This window comes from Callospermophilus lateralis, chromosome 3 (genome assembly GCF_048772815.1).
Source record: "Callospermophilus lateralis isolate mCalLat2 chromosome 3, mCalLat2.hap1, whole genome shotgun sequence".
NCBI classification, from domain to species: Eukaryota; Metazoa; Chordata; class Mammalia; order Rodentia; family Sciuridae; genus Callospermophilus; species Callospermophilus lateralis.
In genome coordinates this window covers 114,878,314-114,896,456 of record NC_135307.1, presented here as the reverse complement: position 1 = coordinate 114,896,456, position 18,143 = coordinate 114,878,314, and the positions used below count along the sequence as shown (strand labels likewise).

Genomic DNA, 18,143 nt, shown 5'->3' with positions numbered 1-18,143 from the left:
TGAAATATTATTCACTTTTACTTATTTGTTTTAATAGGTTTTTTAAGCCTTTAAACTTGCTTCCTTCCTCCAGTTTTTCAGTAATAGAACATAAATATGAACTTTTAAAAATCCAGTGAGCAAAATGTGTCTCCCTGGATCAATGCAGTCAAATAGAAAGCTCTATATAGTGTGAATTTGTATTATCATAAATTGTTAACATCAGAGTTGTGTTTTAATAAAGCTGTACTACTTAATTTTATTATAATCTTAACCAAAACTAGGGGTACACTTGTGGTTTGACAAGTATATGTTTTGTTTCCATGCATATCCATGAGTTGGTTGTGCACTATTCTTCTTTAATGTTATTATTATGGAAGAAAATTTTATGATGCTTTTTGAGTTATTAAATATTTTAGTTTTTGAATTGTTTTAAGCTGTTAGAATGCGTTGAAGACCTAGGTAACTAAAATTTCTCCTAATTTCCAAAATGCCCTCATTATCTTTTGTGGGCATTGGTCCCAGCTTTTTCTTGATAATGTTGGTGTTCTTTGTGGGAAAACAAAATCAGTAAAAAGAGAAGAATGTAGAACATATTTCATGATTAAACAAATATCATTAACCTGAGCCAAACTGTAGTATTGTAGAAGTTGGAAACAGTTTGTTTTATCTGTTAATATATATGATTAGAACTAATATGTCTTCAGTGTAGGATCAAATAATTCCATTTTGAAGGTGCCCTATGTTTGAGTTATAAATAATGAAATATGTTTTGTTATGATTAGTAGTTAAATATGAAATTTCATAATAGAACACACTAATTTTATTTAAAATTATATTTTATGTAGCATATGAAATTATGTATTCATGAAAGAATTTAGCATTTATAACTGCTCTTTTGTTCCTGAGTGTTTCCTCTGTAACAACCTCTAGTCCTTTTGGTAGTGGAATTCTTTCATACTGGGAATTCTTGCTGAGATGAATCAGGAAGTTGGGCTTTCTGCTCTTGAGCTTTCAGCTCCTTTGGTGTTCTAGCCTCTGATTGCCTGCTTGATGGTCACTGCATGCCAATAGTTGTAGAGCACCTTGCATAGCGTGTTAGACATCTCTCCGGCTTTCTCACTGTCTTCTTTCATCACTAGCTATTTTAGGAACAGGTGGTGTCGCTTGTTTCTCGTGGACACTTGCATGAAGAAGCTTTGCTTTCTAGAATATGCTAACAGATACTTATTAGGGTTTGGGGTGGGGAGGGTAGGAACAATTTTAAAATGTGTTTCTTTGTTTGTCTTGAAAATATACCTAACATTATCTGATACCATGAAGATGAAAACTTCTTGTTTCTAAGTGGGACCACTATGGGAAAAACAACAACAACAGATGTTTTTAAAGGGATTTGATTTTGGAGGGCATATGGAATTTTAAAAACTCAATTTCTTTTTCCTGGATTAAGTGATAGTGTCACTGGTGTTTACTAAGAAGTATGTCATTAAATCTTAGCAGAAATGATCACATCTGACTTTTCGAGTTGTGAAGTAATTGATCTAATGGGATGTGGACAGTCACAAATGAATTACCTGAAGGGGGTTTGATAAACATTACATCTTGAGTTGATTGATAAAAATTCAGCTGTACTTGGTGTGGGGATAGGATTCAAGGGTAGTTGTTTCACTCCTTTGTGTGACTTCCATGTTTTTTAATTTCCTACTTCCAACTGCCATTTAAGTAACTATTTAGGGTCTATATGCCATTCTTATTTCTTATATCCACCACTGGGGCATTTACTGAAGAAAATGACATGTTCTGCTAAGCAGTATTTTAAAGATGACTTTCATATAGTTTTTTAGTTTCTCCGTCTTCTGAATGGTAAGTGGGTTAATAAAATAATTTCTGTCCCTTATCTATAAGATTAGTATGGGAAACATACTTTTCTCTGTATAGTTTCTTACACTGTTAGCCAAACTTAAAATAAAGATGTGATAGCCAGACTTAAAAAAAAATCTCTTTTAAGATGTGACTTCCAAATAGCTCTCCACAATTTCATTCTTCTTTGTCTCTAACAGGATAAAACTTAAATTTTTAATTATCTATCCCCCCATTTCTTATATTGTTATTTTCTCTCATCCTTATCTGTGTTGTTTTCTTTCTCTTTGCTGTTCATTTCATAAAAGACTGCCAGAAAAACCTGTTGATCAAGCAAAGCTTAGTTTATTATCATATTACAATAGGGGAAAACCACCTTGACTGTGTCTTAGTAGCGTCTCAAAAGAAGGAAGTCAGAAGAGGTTATTTATATGATTTTGATGTCTGGACTTTGTGATTTTGAACTGGGTCTTTTGTAGGGTAGAAAATGTTTGGTATTAAACACCCAGATTCTTGGATTATCAACCCTAAGAGCAATTATACTATTGAATACACACTTTGTATTTATACCAGTATTTCATTCCCCCCAAAATCTCAAGGACAATTTATAACACGTGACTATATTCTTTAAAGATTGGGTGGATTTCTCTGTAGGAAGCATCACCTGGGGTTAGTGCTTTTTTGTGGCATAGTTTCTTTATTTCTTTTAGGAAAATTGGTCTTTTTAATAAAGCTTTTTATCTAATGTCTGTTGTGATAAACCATTTTTATTATGAAATTATCCATTTCATCTAACTTTTCATATTTATTTTAGATTTTTGTGTATTTATCTAGTCATTTGTCTATTTTGTTAATTTTTTTTTCACAAAATTGCAGGATTTTAAAATGTTTTTTCCCATTCTCTACTTTTTTGGTTTTTGCTTTTATCTGTGTTTCCATGTGTTTTCTTTCTTTCTTTTTTTTCTTTTTGAGAGAGAGAGAGAATTTTTTAATTTATTTTTTAGTTTTCGGCGAACACAACATCTTTGTTTGTATGTGTGCTGAGGATCGAACCCGGGCCGCACGCATGCCAGGCGAGTGCGCTGCCGCTTGAGTCACATCCCCAGCCCAATATTTCCATGTGTTTTCTTTAGTTTATTAATTTCTTATTTTTCTAGATTTTGATTTGGGAATTTATTTATTTATTTTTTATTCATATAGTTTTTTAAGTCAACATATTTTTCTGATGATAATTTTAGATGTATCTCAGATTCTAATATGTGAATATTTGATTACTTTTTGGCTCAAAATATTAAGTTTTGGTTTATATTTGTTTTTTTCTGCTATTTTTGAATTCTAATTTTTTATTCAAAAGATTTTTCAAATATATGTAAGAATAATTAATTTTGAGAATTTCTGTTTCCTTCACTTGTGAATTTTTTTGTTTTTGTGTTGAGCGGGGGGATATGGTTGATCACTACGTTGTTTTGTTTCTCATTTGGTATTCATTTGCTTTGTTTTCTTGTATCTTTGTATAGATTTTACATGTTTTAATACATTTTGTGCATTTGGTTGGTTTACAAGATAAGTTCAAGACCTTCCTCCTCGTCAGTGTAACAAAGTACAGTTTCTTTATGAAAAGCCTGTTTTCATTTTAGTGATAATGGGGGCAATGTTGTTTTTCCTCTGGGGTTGGGTTTTTTTTTTTTCTTCCTTTCCTTTTCTTTTTACTTGCTAGATTCTGAATTCTGCCCCCTTTTTCTTTTCACTACTCCATCTCTTTAGTGCACCTCTTCCTTTTTATTTACCTTCTTTTACTCAGAAACAATGTTTTTTTTCCCTGAGCCCATGCATTTTTTAAGTCCTTTCCCTGAAGTCAATCTGCTTGTAATCTATTATGTTTTTACACTTTGAATGGACTGTCTTTTTTTGGCATTTACTTTAGATTAATCCTCAGCTCATTTCTAGTTTTACTCTTTTCACTTTTGCATAGTTTTTCTTAGATTGCCCTTGAACTATGAAGAAGCTCCTAGTGAGACTATGAGAGAAATTGCTGGGATTATGTATTTATCTTTCTGCTGATAGGTAATTTGAAGTGTGCAGTCTTTTTTTCCAATTGTTTTCTAGGCATAGTGCAGTTTTATTTTTCTTACTTTTTTTATTGTTTTTGGAGATTATGCCACTATTTCTGTATTTAGGCGGCTTCCATTATTGCTAGTTTCCTAGAAGTCATTTGTTAGTGTCCTAGAAGAGATTTAAAATGCATGTTTAAGGCACACTTAATCTGTGAATTTCCCTTGCCTCTTTTTTTGTTCCTTGAACAATTTATCTGTTGAGGAAATATTTGTTTAATGTCAAATTTCCTACATTTCTGGATTTTGCTAAATATGAACCTTCATTGTCGGTTTAAATGATAATACCAGTTTATAGTGAATACAAGGGATAAAATATCTATGTAGAGTCAAGAGTTCAGATCATATTTGGGTTTATTTTTTTTTAAGACTATATTTTATTCTTGGTGAATGTATTCTTTTGGGGGGAGTAGAGGGTACTAGGGATCAACTAAGGGGCACTTAACTACTGAGCCACATCCCCAGCCCTTTTTATTTTTATTTCAAGACAGGATCTGGATAAGTTGCTTACAGCCTTGCTGTGTTGCTGAGGCTGGCTTTGAACTTGCGATCCTCCTGCCTCAGCCTCCCAAGCCGCTGGGGTTACAAGTGTGGGTCTGTTCTGGCTCTTGGTGATAGGCAGTATTATCTTTTGTGAGTGATGGATACTGTTACCTATAATCCTTTCAGGTGGTCCTTTCCCTCTTGGGTTGTTTATACACACAACAGTGTTGATTAATATTCAACCATATACTCAGAGGTGTCCTTTTGTAGTCTCCAGAGTTCTTTCATGGTGTATCCCTCTCTAGTATTCTGTCTTTTTGTTTCTAGTTTTCTTAATGGCCTTGCACTTGTCAGCTTCATATGTTCAATTCATGGAGTCTATCAAGTTTCGTCTGGGTTCTCCCTCTCTATATCACAGCCTATAAACTATTTTAAGACAGTAAACAGGGGCAGGTGTAGGATTCACAATGGACGTTTCCCATATATTGTCTTAAAAACTGCTGTTTTGTAATCTCATTTTGTCTATTTAAGTTTCAGGCAAAAGGGTAAAGCAGGCCCCTGTTACTCCATCTTTTCCAGAAACAGAAACCTGCTCATTAAATTTTAATATTTCAGGATACTCTGTTTCTGTTGATTAAAAAGGGCTAAAGAAATGATATTGTGACTATGGAGAAACAAAATACTAGGAAACAAATATGTAAGAAGAATTCTCTCCTGAAATGAGATTGTCTTTAGAGGAACACATTGTAAACAAATGGAACAAGAATTCCCAATTGAAATCAGGTCCCAGTTTGATAGCTTTGTAAATTGTTTATAGTTTAGAACATTAGTAATGATAATGATCCTTTATCCTTGGGTTCTTTGTTTTTTCTTATCTTCTATGTGTTCTAGCTCCTTTAAATCTTGACTGAATATAATGAGAATCTATAATAGTTAAGCCGTAAAAATAATTACCACTTTTTGATATAAATAAAAAGAAGTTTGAAAGGCAATACAAAGTGTTCTAGATTTATCGAGTGATTGGATTTAAGTATCTTTGAATGGTTTTGACTATTTACTTTTCTATATGAGATTCTTTGTTAACTGGTAGGTCCTAGGTAGGTCCTATTCAACAATTTCATTGACCCAAATTCTCCATAATTCTGATTACTTTACATTGTTTAATAGAGTTTTCAGTAGGTTCTGTTATTTCAGAAAATCTCTGCATAATATGAATTACATTTTTGCATAATTTAAAAACAACTGTAATTCTCAAATCATTTTATAACCTTAGTTTTAATTATAGTGCTATCATGTATTTACTCGGTTTTAAAGTATTTGCATATGTAATTATTGCAGACATCACAGAGATTTTCTTCAGTTGATGAACAAGTAAAACTTCATAAGGCAATGTCTCAAGGAGAGATTACGAAGTTGACAGTGAGACAGAAGTCTTCAGATTCGGATATAAGGTATAAACTATTCACAGGATTAATAGTAATATAATTTTATTTAATGTCTGAATAGTTAAATACTGAGCTTTTGAATTAATTATTTTACTGACATTTCAAAAACTAAACACCAATATTTACAGACACATAGTAGTTTAGGAACATATGTTGAGCTTTATCTTCTTATATACATTATGATATGGGGGAAGTCTGTAAATCATTATGTGACTTGTGGTCTTTTGTTATAAAAGAGATTAGACTAGATGAGATTGAAAATATGTTCAGGCTTTGGACTTGGTTCTGCCCTTAGCTAAGTGTTTCAGAAAAAGGTTTGTAGGAAATAATTCTAATCTCTTTAAGAGAGCATATGAATTTTTTATTTTCAAATAAATACCTTTGTGTCATGTTATGTTATATAAACATTTGGATCCTCACTGAAAACTTTGTTTTGATTCATGACCCTATGGTAGACTAGTTCATCACTAACTGTAGGGGACTTTTCCAAGGTATCCAAATCCAGAGCAGAACATAATGGAAGTCAGAAATTGGGGAATAAGATATAACATAGTAAAAAGAACATATGCCTGGAAAGTATACCTGTTATACATTTAATTTCTACTCCCTCCCCCTACAAGAAGGACAAAACAAAATACATACACAAAACTAGAAGCAGAGTGTCTTGATAGGAGAAAGCTGAATCCTAAACCATTTGGGTAAAGCTGAGAAGGAAGTATCTAGTTTATTCCCCAGTCTTAACATAAAACAAGAAATTTATCTCTAGAAAGGATAAAACAGAAGATCGCTTGGAGTTTACAAGATTCCATTGAGGGCCAGGGCACATATTTGGAACAAGGGGATTTTAAATCCCCTAGCTTTTTTCATTTCCTTAGTTCCTTCACTTCTCATACTCTAGGAAAATGGGCCAAAGAGTCCTTGGGACATTAGTCCTCCCCCTTCTGGTAAAATTGGTCAGCCACAGAACTTACAAGGAAGAATATAGTTTGGAAGCCTCATTAATGCAATGCACACTAGAGTTTCTAAGCAGCATTTTAAAAATCTACTTTTAGTCATATTTAGACACCAGTAATCATCATACATTTGAGGACCATGCCTTACAATGAAGAAACCAAAACTAAGAAGAAACGAATAGATAAACTTGGAGAAAATACACTATTCAGAGGATAGAAAACTTCCAGACAGATGAATGCAACTATCAATGGAACTTCTGCATAATAAATATAATTACATCCATGAAACTAAACATGGTGCATGAAAGAGAAACATTCATAATAAAAACAACTTTTGAAATTAAAAATATGATGGCATAAAACAGCAACTCAGCTTGTAAGAAAAGTACAGAACATATCAGAAAGATGAGCAAAAAAGATAAAGAGGTGGAATTACATGTTTTTTAGGAGATCTAATGACCCTCATGCTAGGAGTTCTGGAAAGATAGAATGGAGAAAATGGAGAGGACAAATTATTAATAGTAATTTAACTAAATTTCACAGAACTAAATGATGTAAGTTTCCAGATTGGAAGAGGCGGCTTAGTAGTCATAATGGATGAAAATAGATTCATAACCCTCCAAAAGCATACATCATAAAAAGAAAGAGGCAAAGTAATTTCCATTATGATGATGATTTTCAAATGACAGTTACATAGGAAGCAGTAAGGGAAACCACTCTAGATTGGAGCATGTTAGAAAGCGCTGGGAAGCATTTCTTCAAGATGAAATGGAATACCTAATATTTTTTAACATATTGAAAGGAGATATATACAAAAGTAAAAACATCTGAAAAAAATTGTATGTAGAAGAGTGAGCAAATGTTAGCTGGGAATTTTGGCACATGACTGTAAGTTCAGCTCCTAGGAGACTGAGGCAGGAGGATTGCGAGTTTGAGGTCAGATTGGGCAACATAGCAAGACATGAAAAGGGCTGGGAATGTAGCTTAGTGGTAGATTGCTTCCCCAGCCTTCTGGGTTCAATTCCCAATACAAAGAAAACAAGAAAAGTGAACAATGTAAAACAAAGCAATTTTCATGAACAAATAGGAAAAAACCCCTCTAGAATAAAATAGGTCATACTGGGAACTACATGTTTTATCTGTGATTAGTTACATAGTAAAAATGAATACTGAATATTTCTAAAAGTATCCTGAATATTGAGAGTAAGAGTAGTGGAACATGCTGAATTGTTACCTGTGGTCATGGTATAATAGCAATATAAATACTAAATAGCAGAAGAACCAATTATATAAATTCAAAAGGATCGCCTTGAGGAGCAGAAAGTGGGGAGAGAGTGGTAGAGGGATGCTATTGTTTTTAATAAGCCCTGTAGAATCATTTTTCTTTATAAGATATGAATATAAAAGATTAATAATTTCTTTCTTTCACTCTCTCTTTTTTTTTTTTTTGTAAAAACATGGGATCCAAAACCAAATAACCCTGATTTTAACTTCCATTTTCATCAGCTCTTTAAGCCTCAGTTTGCTTAAGTATAAAGTACAGATACCATACTCTTATGGTACTTGTGAAAATTAGGAATCTAGCATATAAAGAATAATAGATGCTCAGATATTTAAAGTTTTATTTACATACTCATGTATTCACAAGTTAATGTACAATAAACCTCCTAATACAAGGTTTGTATATATAATACATGGTCAGTAAGTGTGAGTGTTTTTATTATCTAGAGGTATTTCCTTGATGTATATAATGAAAGAGAATATAATCCCTTAAAAGAGTCTATATAGTATAGTAGGTGTGATTCTCAACTTTGTCTCTCACTAACTTGGTAACTGTATGAGAGTTCCCTAATGTTTATTATTTTTATTATTTTAAAATATCTTTATAGTTGTTGATAGACCTTTATTTTAATTATTCATATGTGGTGCTGAAAATCGAACCCAGTGCCTCACATGACAGGCAAGTGCGCTACCACTGAGCCCCAGTCCTATTTTCATTTTTTGGTACCAGGAATTGAACCTAGAGGCGCTAAGCCACTGAGCCCATCCCCAGCCCTTTTTTATATTTATTTAGAGATAGGGTTTTCCTGAGTTGCTTAGGGCCTTGCTAAGTTACTGAGGTTGCTTTGAACTCAGGATCCTCCTGCCTTGGCCTCCCAAGCCACTGGTTTACAGGTGTGCACCACCTCACCTGGCTTTTTTATTTTGAGACAGGGTCTAGCTAAGGTACTAAGGCCTTGTTAAGTTGCTAAGACTGGCCTTATCTCCCAAGTTGGTGGGATTATAGATGTGCATCACCACGTCCACTTCCTAATGTTTAAATCTCCAGTTTTTCACGTGTATAATATTTATAGTACAGTTTGATTATCTCTGTTTCAAAATGTTTAGTACGTTTAGTGTTTTGATTTCAGATTTTTCAAATTTTGGAATCTGCATATATATAATCAGAGATTTTGAGGATAGGAGTCAAGGCTAAACATGAAATTAAGTTCCATATACGCCTGTAGTCTATATTTTGACTGTGACCTGTCACCTAAGTCTGTTGAATTTTCTACTTGTGGTGTCATAGCACTCAGAAATTTTTGTGTTTGATAGCATTTGGGATTCATATTGTTTTGAATTAGAGATATTCAACTTGTAATTTATTAGAAGTAAAGTTGTTAAATTAAAGTACTCCTATATAAGCACTTAGCATTGTGCCTAAAACAAAATAAGAATTCACATAAGTAGTGGCTGTTGTTAATTATACTATTGCTAATTTGTGAATATAAGTTAGTGACATTAAAACGTTTATAATAATAAAAAGATGTAAAATTATACATACATATGATTGCAGTGATATTAAAATTGACATAGATAAAGACTGGAAAGAAATTACAAATAATGTAAAGTAATGTTTTTTGGAGTGGTTGGTGGTTAATAATGATTTATTTTAAAGGTTATTATAATATCTATATGCTAAATCCAACCTGGATGGGAGACAGTAATGATAAAATATCAATTTAGGAATCAGAAAGCCTGTGTTGGAATCCTAGTTCCACTTCTTTGTACCTATTTTGTTTTAGAAAATTATTTAAATTTTCTGAGAATTATTATTTTTATATTTAAGATGAGGAAACTACCTTTCAGGTAAAGTTAAAATTGAAGGTTGAATATGATTAAATTTAAATGAGGTAATGTAAATGAAAAATTTATAAAATCTAGTATGATATACAGAATCACTGGGACATGCTGATTTCTGTCTATACCTTTTTTTTTTTTTTTCTTTCTCCTTTTAAACAGACCTCAGAGAGCTAAGATGAGATTCTGGGCCAAAGGGAAACAAGGAGAGAAGAAAACTACTAGAGTAAAACCTGCCATTCGGTCAGAGGTTTCAGCAATCTTTGCTGGTTCAGATGTGATTCCATCTCATCAGTTTCCAGATGGTAAAAATTGACAGTCATTTTTATTTGACTCTTTTTAAAATTTTATTTAAAATTATATTTTCTATTTACTCTTTCTGAAAGTTTGCTATTTCTTTAGAATTTATAATGACAATCCTGTTGGCTAGATATTCTAATGAAGTAGGACCAGGATTGTTAAATGCTTCCTTAATAAGTAAAATTACAGAATTCCTATATTAAAAGCTCCAAGAATATGTGGCAGAAAACAATGAAGCAACAACCATCTCAGGAATGATTTTGAATCTTAGGTGAGCCTTAGTCTTCTGTACTGCCAAAATTTAGCCATTATTTATTTATTTAACAAATATGTATTTAAAAAATTTTTTTTAGTTGTAGACAGACACAATGCCTTTATTTTATTTATTAATTTTTATGTGGTGCTAAGGATCGAACCCAGTGCCTCACATGTGACAGGCAAGTGCTCTACCACCGAGCCACGACTCCAGGCCCAATCATGTATTATTAGTATTAACAACAACAGCCCCTCTTTGAGTGCTTACTACTTGCAGGGCACACTATTCTAAGTATATTACATGTATTAACTCAATTGATCCTGACAACAGTGTTGCCAGGGTTGGTATAATTATTATTCTCACTGAGAATAATAATTATATCAATGAGGAAGTTACTTATTTATACACATATAGTAATTTGAAGAGTTAAGATTTGAATCCAGGTAGTCGAACTCCAGAATCCACATTCTTAATCACTATTATATGTCGATGTCTACCAAATACCTAGTGCCTTATAATATAGCTATTATTTTTGTTTTGGAGCATGAATAATAACATATTCAGAAGTGCCCAATAGTTAGCGTTACTCACTCTCTAAGGATTCTAATAATTCCACTATTAGATTACCCCTTCTTCATAGGCCTTTTTCTGAGTGATGACAAAGAGATTTTTAGCTACTATGTAAAGATGTTAATTATCTTCAGGGATATACATCAGAGGTGGGTACGTGGTAATGAGTGGGTGAAATATCAGAACTAACTAAAATAGAGATCCTAAGAAGAAAGCTGTTATTTTTTAAGGAAGGATAGAATAGAATCAGTAGTAATAAGTAAGCAAAAGCTTTTCATATCTAGGACAAAATAAAGGGGCAAGGAAGAAGGATCATAAATCATGACTGAGGAATGGATGGCTTGGAGCAGAGGCACCTGTCAGCTCAAAAGGAGTGGTAGAAATGTGTCTGTGGCTTTGCTTCTATCTGCTAACAAACTGATATGGATAATTAGTGGATACTGCAAGTTTAGTTTGGAAAACTTTGAATTTTCTCACCATTGCATTACCAAGGTGTTCAGTTTCTTATATCTTGTCTAGTTGACAATAATCAATCTAAATTTTTCATTTTCCATAATTATATTCTTTGTTGTTAATCCCAAAGATGCATAAAGATTTTAGTTGAAGTAATATTATTAGACTTTATTATGTTTGCTTTATAAAGACACCTATATAAAAATTAGAATTATAGCTTTTTATTTACATTTGGGTAAAATTTTATTAACGTAGCTCTTGATTTATAATGCTAAAATAATATTATGGACAACTTTTATAGAGTCGTTTTTCTTAGAAGACACTATACCAGTTGAAATAATTGGATACTTGTTATGCAATGGAATTAAAATCAGTCAATATCAATTTAAATGTACTTATATTCTGTATCTTTTTTTAATATATTTTTTTTAGTTATTGGTGGACACAATATCTTTATTTTTATTTGGTGTTGAGGATTGAACCCAGTGTCTTATGCATGCTAGGTGAACGCTCTCCCTCTGAGCCACAATACCAGCCCCATATTCTGTATCTTTATATTCTTTATTCTGGTGTCATGCTTGAGATTTAATTTGTTTCAATTCCTGCTTTAGGTGGCAGTAATTATATAGGGGACCACTCTTTTGCTTCATTATTAAAGTTAACTTTTAGATGGAATGAGAGGCTGGGGTTGTAGCTCAGTGGTAGAGTGCTTGCCTCGCATGCATGAGGCGCTGGTTTCAATCCTCAGCACCAATAAAAATAAAAAATATGGAATTAGAAGCATTAGACAGAGTAAGAAGCATACATGTTGGGGAAACAAGCATGTATGAAGTGAGAGGCCAACGTTCTCAACAGGCTTCAGATGGGGCTTGACAAGTCTGGTCTAGTTCTAGATTGTAAAGATTACATGGAATCATATCTCTGGTGTAAACAATTGCAGAGAAAAATTCACTGTTACTGACAAAGCCAGTTTATTTCTACAATTTTGGGAGAAATTCAGACAGTTATATAACAAAATTCTAAATATTAAATACAAAAGTAAGACAGTTGAGTTAACTGTCTCCCTAACAGCTTGCCAGCTATCCCCCACTATTATCACTGAAACTTGTGGCTATAGAACATAGTAAATAAAATTAATAATTTAATAATTTTCAAATTTCACTGGCTTGTTAGACTTATATATAGCTGGATATTCTTTCAAACAGATGTAGCAGAGATAGACTAGATTAATAGTCAGTATTTAATATGCTAGTTGCATACTCTCCGCTTTTCTTTGGAACTGAGGTCTTGGGATTTAGGTTGATGGTCTGTATGTTCTATAAGGCACTTTCATCCACGTTTCCAATATCAGACCTTAGCTCTCTGGAAGATATAATAGTATTTACCATTAAAATGTAGTGATAATTTTAGCCAGATACGGTGCTACTTGCCTGTAATCCCATCAGCTCAGGAGGCTGAAAAAGTAGGATTTCGAATTCAAAGCCAGCCTCAGCAGCAGCGGGGCACTAAGAAACTCAGTGAGACCCTATCTCTAAAGAAAATACAAATCAGGGCTGGTAATGTGGCTCAGTGGTTGAGTGTCCCTGAGTTCAATCACCGTACCAAAAAAAAAAAAAAAAAAAAAAAAAGTAGTGATAATTCTTATTTACATTTTCTGTACGATTGTACAATCTGGATTTATTGTATACCTTCCTGACCACAAACATTAATGTTACTTTTCTTTTCAGATATTTTGTGTATTTCCTTCAGTAACTTACTAAAGGACGTTAAAAAGAAGGGCGTGGGGATGATCAATATTTTTTACTAAACATATATTTTTGGGTATTCTATCTTGATTTGTAGAATTAACTCATTATAACCCAACACCTCCTTTGAGCCCAGAACTGCCTGGTAGTTGCCGGAAAGAATTCAAAGAGAACAAAGAGCCTTCTCCAAAGGCAAAGCGAAAGCGAAGTGTGAAGATTAGCAACGTGGCTTTGGATTCTATGCATTGGCAAAATGACTCTGTCCAAATCATAACAAGTACTAGTGATTTAAAGAGCATGGATGAATTTCTTCTGAAAAAGGTACACTTTGCTTGCTGAGTTAAGCCTCTGAGCAGCTTTGATTATGGATGGATATATATGTATAAAAATGAGATGTGCTCTTCAGAGATGGTTACATATGCTTCAGTAAGTTAGATTGTTATTTACCAGAGTATAGAATATGCATTAATAGAATATGCATTAATCCAACTATATAGATGGGATGTAAGGTTTTAGGCTTTATTATTGACTTCCAGTTCACTATAATTGCAACATTGCATTTCAGATATGAAGGTAAGGCTTGTCCTTGGCCATTTGGAATTGTTCTTATGGTAATAGAACAGTAAAATCATATAGTGTTCACAGGGACTTTAGAAATTATCTAGTATTAATAAAAGTTTACTTATATAGTCATACTTTTACCTGGGTTGTATCATAAGAGCCTGTAGCTTCCACTTTCATGACAGGCATTGTTGAAAAGACAGTATAATTCAGCTTTTGCATTTGCCTCTTTTTAATTAGTTGGTTTTATACATTTCTTTCTGTTGCCTTCAGATGCATGACCTAGATAATGAGGACAGCAAGAAGGATACACTAGTGGATGTTGTATTTAAAAAAGCCCTAAAAGAATTTAGGCAGAATATCTTCAGCTTTTATTCATCAGCATTGGCGGTAAGCTAGACTGTTAGCAGATATTCATCAATTCAACATATGGAAAATTTAATAATAATGATTTTAGAAGATAGTACAGAGGCTTTGTTCAAATAGAGATTTCTCTATTTCTTGTTTGTGTTTTATGGGTAAAGAAAAGTATACCAAATGCCTCATATTAATACCTTCCCTAAATTTCCTTGAGTAGTTTTTTCATATTGTGAGCATTTTTATTGTCTTTAGGATGTTGATTCAGGTATTTTGGGTATGATTCTTTTTCACCCAGTGGCTCTGTAGTTTTTTGACTTCTCAGTCCTTTTAGCTCTGTTGCCAAGCTATCATTTCCAGTTCTCCTATGTGTGGAATATATTATGCTACTTTTTCCCAGTGGAATTATGACAGCATATGTCCATTGATTTCTTTTTTTTAAAAAAATTATTTGTGGATCTTTTTTTGGTACATTTTTTTAGTTGTCAATGGACATTTATTTTTTTATCTATTTATATGTGGTGCTGAGAATTGAACCCAAGTACCTCATACATGCTAGGCAAGCGCTTTACCATTGAGCCATAACCCCAGCCCCATGGTCATTGATTTTTGTATGACATTTTCTGGCATTCAAATTTATCTTATACTTTCACATGATATTTTTCATATTTTAGAAAATTTATTTTTATTGCTCAATAATAATTTGGTCTATTGAATTATTATTAGTGTTTATAAATTATCTTTTATAAATGATTCATAACTGATTTTTCTTTGTTGTTTTTGTTCAATCTTTTTTTTTTTTTTTGGTACCTGGGATTGAATCCAGGAATGCACTGAACAACATCCCCAGCTTTTTTTGTTTTATTTTTGAGACAGGGTCTCACTGAATTGCTTATGGCCTCAGTAAGTTCCTGATGCCAGGCCTCAAAATTTTCAATCTTCCTGCCTCATCCTCCTGAATTGCTGGGATTATAATCATGCCCCACCACATCCAGCCTTGTTCAGTAGATTCTTCAGTTCATTGTGAAAGAGAAATCAGAAGAACTTTTTAGTGTAAACTCTACTTTTATATTTTCATCAGCATAAGGTTTTTATTTTGTTTGCTTGTTTTGTTGTTGTTTTGGTACTGGGGATTGAACCCAGAGACACTGTACCACCGAGTTATACTCCCAGCCTTTTTTTTCCCCTAAGTTGCTAAGGCTGGTTTCAGTCTTACAATCTTCCTAGGCAATGCATAATAGTGATTTTCTAACATTGTATCAAAAAAAGGTTAGTCTCTAAGTCTGAAGAGGGAAATAAATTTTAAATATTCACAATAGTTTTTCATTATTGAAAAGCTTTTTTTGTTTCTTATAAGATTCCAGATTCATTTAAACAAGTTAGAAGGAATTCCATTTAGATACTTTGCAAGTAATATTGTGGTTTTCTAAGGATACCACTCTTCTTCAGATAAGTAGAGATAAAGAAGGTTACCTGTTATATCATTAAGCAAAGAATCAAGTATTCTCTACAAGAGAGTAGAACTCTCTAAATAAAGTTCATTTTGGGGGAAATAAGTAAGAGAGACATAAATAATCTTTAGAGATTAAATTAAAAAGCTAGATGTAAGGGAGCAGTTCTCAGGTTTTGTTTATTTATTACATTGTTTAACTGTTAGGCTTTGACTAAAACTTAAGAAGTTTTATTTTTAGAAGTTTATAGATACCACATGACTTCATCAGCCTGCTCATGAAGAACTTCATCAGATCCTAATTTTTATTCTAAATATTACCACTAAAAGTTTAATCAATCTTCTGTATTTAAAGAATCTCTTCATAAAACTTTACATTTCTTCTATTTTTTATTAGACGGATGATGGTAAAAGCATACGGTATAAAGACCTCTACGCACTGTTTGAACAGATTCTGGAAAAGACCATGAGGCTTGAGCAGCGTGATTGGAGTGAATCTCCAGTGAGAGTTTGGGTCAACACTTTCAAAGTGTTTTTAGATGAATACATGAATGATTTCAAGACTTCAGACAGCACAGCCACAAAGGTAAATGTGATATATTTTGATATACATGTATTTTGATATATTCAGTTATGAATCCTTTTAAAAACTGTTTAGGACAGCTAGTTTGTGAATAAAACATTATAGATACACATCAATTTAGTGTTATCTTAGCTCCTTCAAACTTGATTCTTGTCAGACTGTATTTTCTAAACCCTCTGCAATGAATGCCTTTTTCATTGAATTAAAGTATAGTGTGGTACCCTCAAGATTATACTCTCAGTAGGAATCAGCACATGAAATTTCCTATTGAAAAAACAATGGTTAATGATGTGATTCATTGTATTATTTAGTAGCCTTTATATAAGGACCCACCAGTTTTATTTCCCCTTGAATTAGTTTTTAGGAAAATAGGGCCTTGTGCATGCAAGGTAAGCATTCTACCAACTGAGCTATATCCCTAGCCTCTATTTGTTGTTTTGATTATTTTTTATTGGTGCATTATAATTGTAGGAGTAGGATTCATTGTGGCATATTTATAAATGCACAAAACATAGTTGGATCAATTTTGCTTTCTAGTACTTCCCCTTTCTATCCTTCCTCCCTGCCTTGATCCTTTTCTCTACCCTGCTGGTTTCTCTTCTGTTTTCATGAAATCCTTTAAAAATTTTTTTTTCTCTAGATTCCACAGATGAGAGAAAACATATAACCCTTGGCTTTCTGAGCTTGGCATATTTCATTTAATATTTCCCACAAATTTTTTCTTCTTTATGGCTAAATAAAACCCCACTCTGTATGTACACCACTTTTCTTTATCCATTCATCTGTTGATGGACACCTAGATTGGTTCCATAATTTGGCAATTCTGAATTGCGCTGGTATAAGCATGGGTACACATGTATCATTAATAGAATGCTGACTTTCTTTTGAATAAATACTGAGGAGTGGTATACCTGGCTTATGTGGTTGTTCCATTCCTAGTCTTGTAAAGAACCTCTATGTTGATTTCCATAGTGGTTGTACTAATTTGCAGTCCCGCCAACAGTATGTGTTTTTCTTTTTCTCACTTCCTTGATAGCATTTATTGTTTGTATTTTTAAAAAAATATTTTTAAATTATCAATGAACCTTTATTTTACTTATTAATATGCAATGCTGAGAATTGAACCCAGTGACTCACAAATGCTAGGCAAGCACTCTACCACTGAGCTACAACCTCAGCCCTCTTATTTGTAGTCTTGATGGCAGCTATTCTAACTGGAATGACATGAAATCTCAGTGTAGTTTTGATTTGCATTTCACTAATTGTTGAAAATGTTCTACATATGAATATTCAGGTTTCCCAGCACTATTTTTTAAAAAATCTTTTTGTTGTTGTTACCTTTGCTGGGAATTAATGACTAACTATGTGGGTTTGTCTCTGTGTTCTCTTTGATCTGTGTGTCTGTTTTATGCAAGTACTATTCTGTTTTTTGTTACTATATCTCTGTAGTATAATTTGAAATCAGATATTGTGTTGCCTCAAGTACTTCTGTTTTTGCTCACAATTGCTTTGGATGTTCTGCATCTTTTATTCTTCAATATGAATTTTAGGACTTTTTTTTTCTAGTTCTGCGAAGATTGCATTAAATCTGTGGATCATTTTTGGTAATATGGCCATTTTAACAGTATTAATTCTGCCTCACTCTGATCCTTGGAGGTCTTTCTATCTTAGCTCTGGAAAAAATTTCAAGTACTGTATTGAATAGGAGAGGTGAGAATGAACATCCTTGTCTTGTTCCTCATTTTAGAGAAAGTATTTTCAGTTTTCCCTATTCAGTAGAATGTTGGCTTTGAGTTTGTCATATATAACCTTTATGATATTGAGGTAGGTTTCTTCTAGCCCTAGTTTCTTAAGTATTTTATCATGAATGGCTGCTGAATTTGTTGTCAAAGACTTTTTTTTTTTTGCATCTATTGA

At 32.8% G+C, this 18,143-nt stretch overlaps 1 protein-coding gene across 1 annotated transcript in view; it reads left to right on the top strand.

Annotated features, from left to right (window-relative positions):
* The window catches only part of Myo9a (myosin IXA), a 263,115-nt gene that overhangs the window by 183,165 nt on the left and 61,807 nt on the right, over positions 1–18,143 (top strand). Inside the window, exons 28-32 of the mRNA XM_076851030.2 lie at positions 5,772–5,884; positions 10,114–10,256; positions 13,373–13,596; positions 14,110–14,226; positions 16,041–16,229. Coding sequence (XP_076707145.2) covers positions 5,772–5,884; positions 10,114–10,256; positions 13,373–13,596; positions 14,110–14,226; positions 16,041–16,229 — 786 coding nt within the window. The remainder of the gene's footprint in view (positions 1–5,771; positions 5,885–10,113; positions 10,257–13,372; positions 13,597–14,109; positions 14,227–16,040; positions 16,230–18,143) is intronic.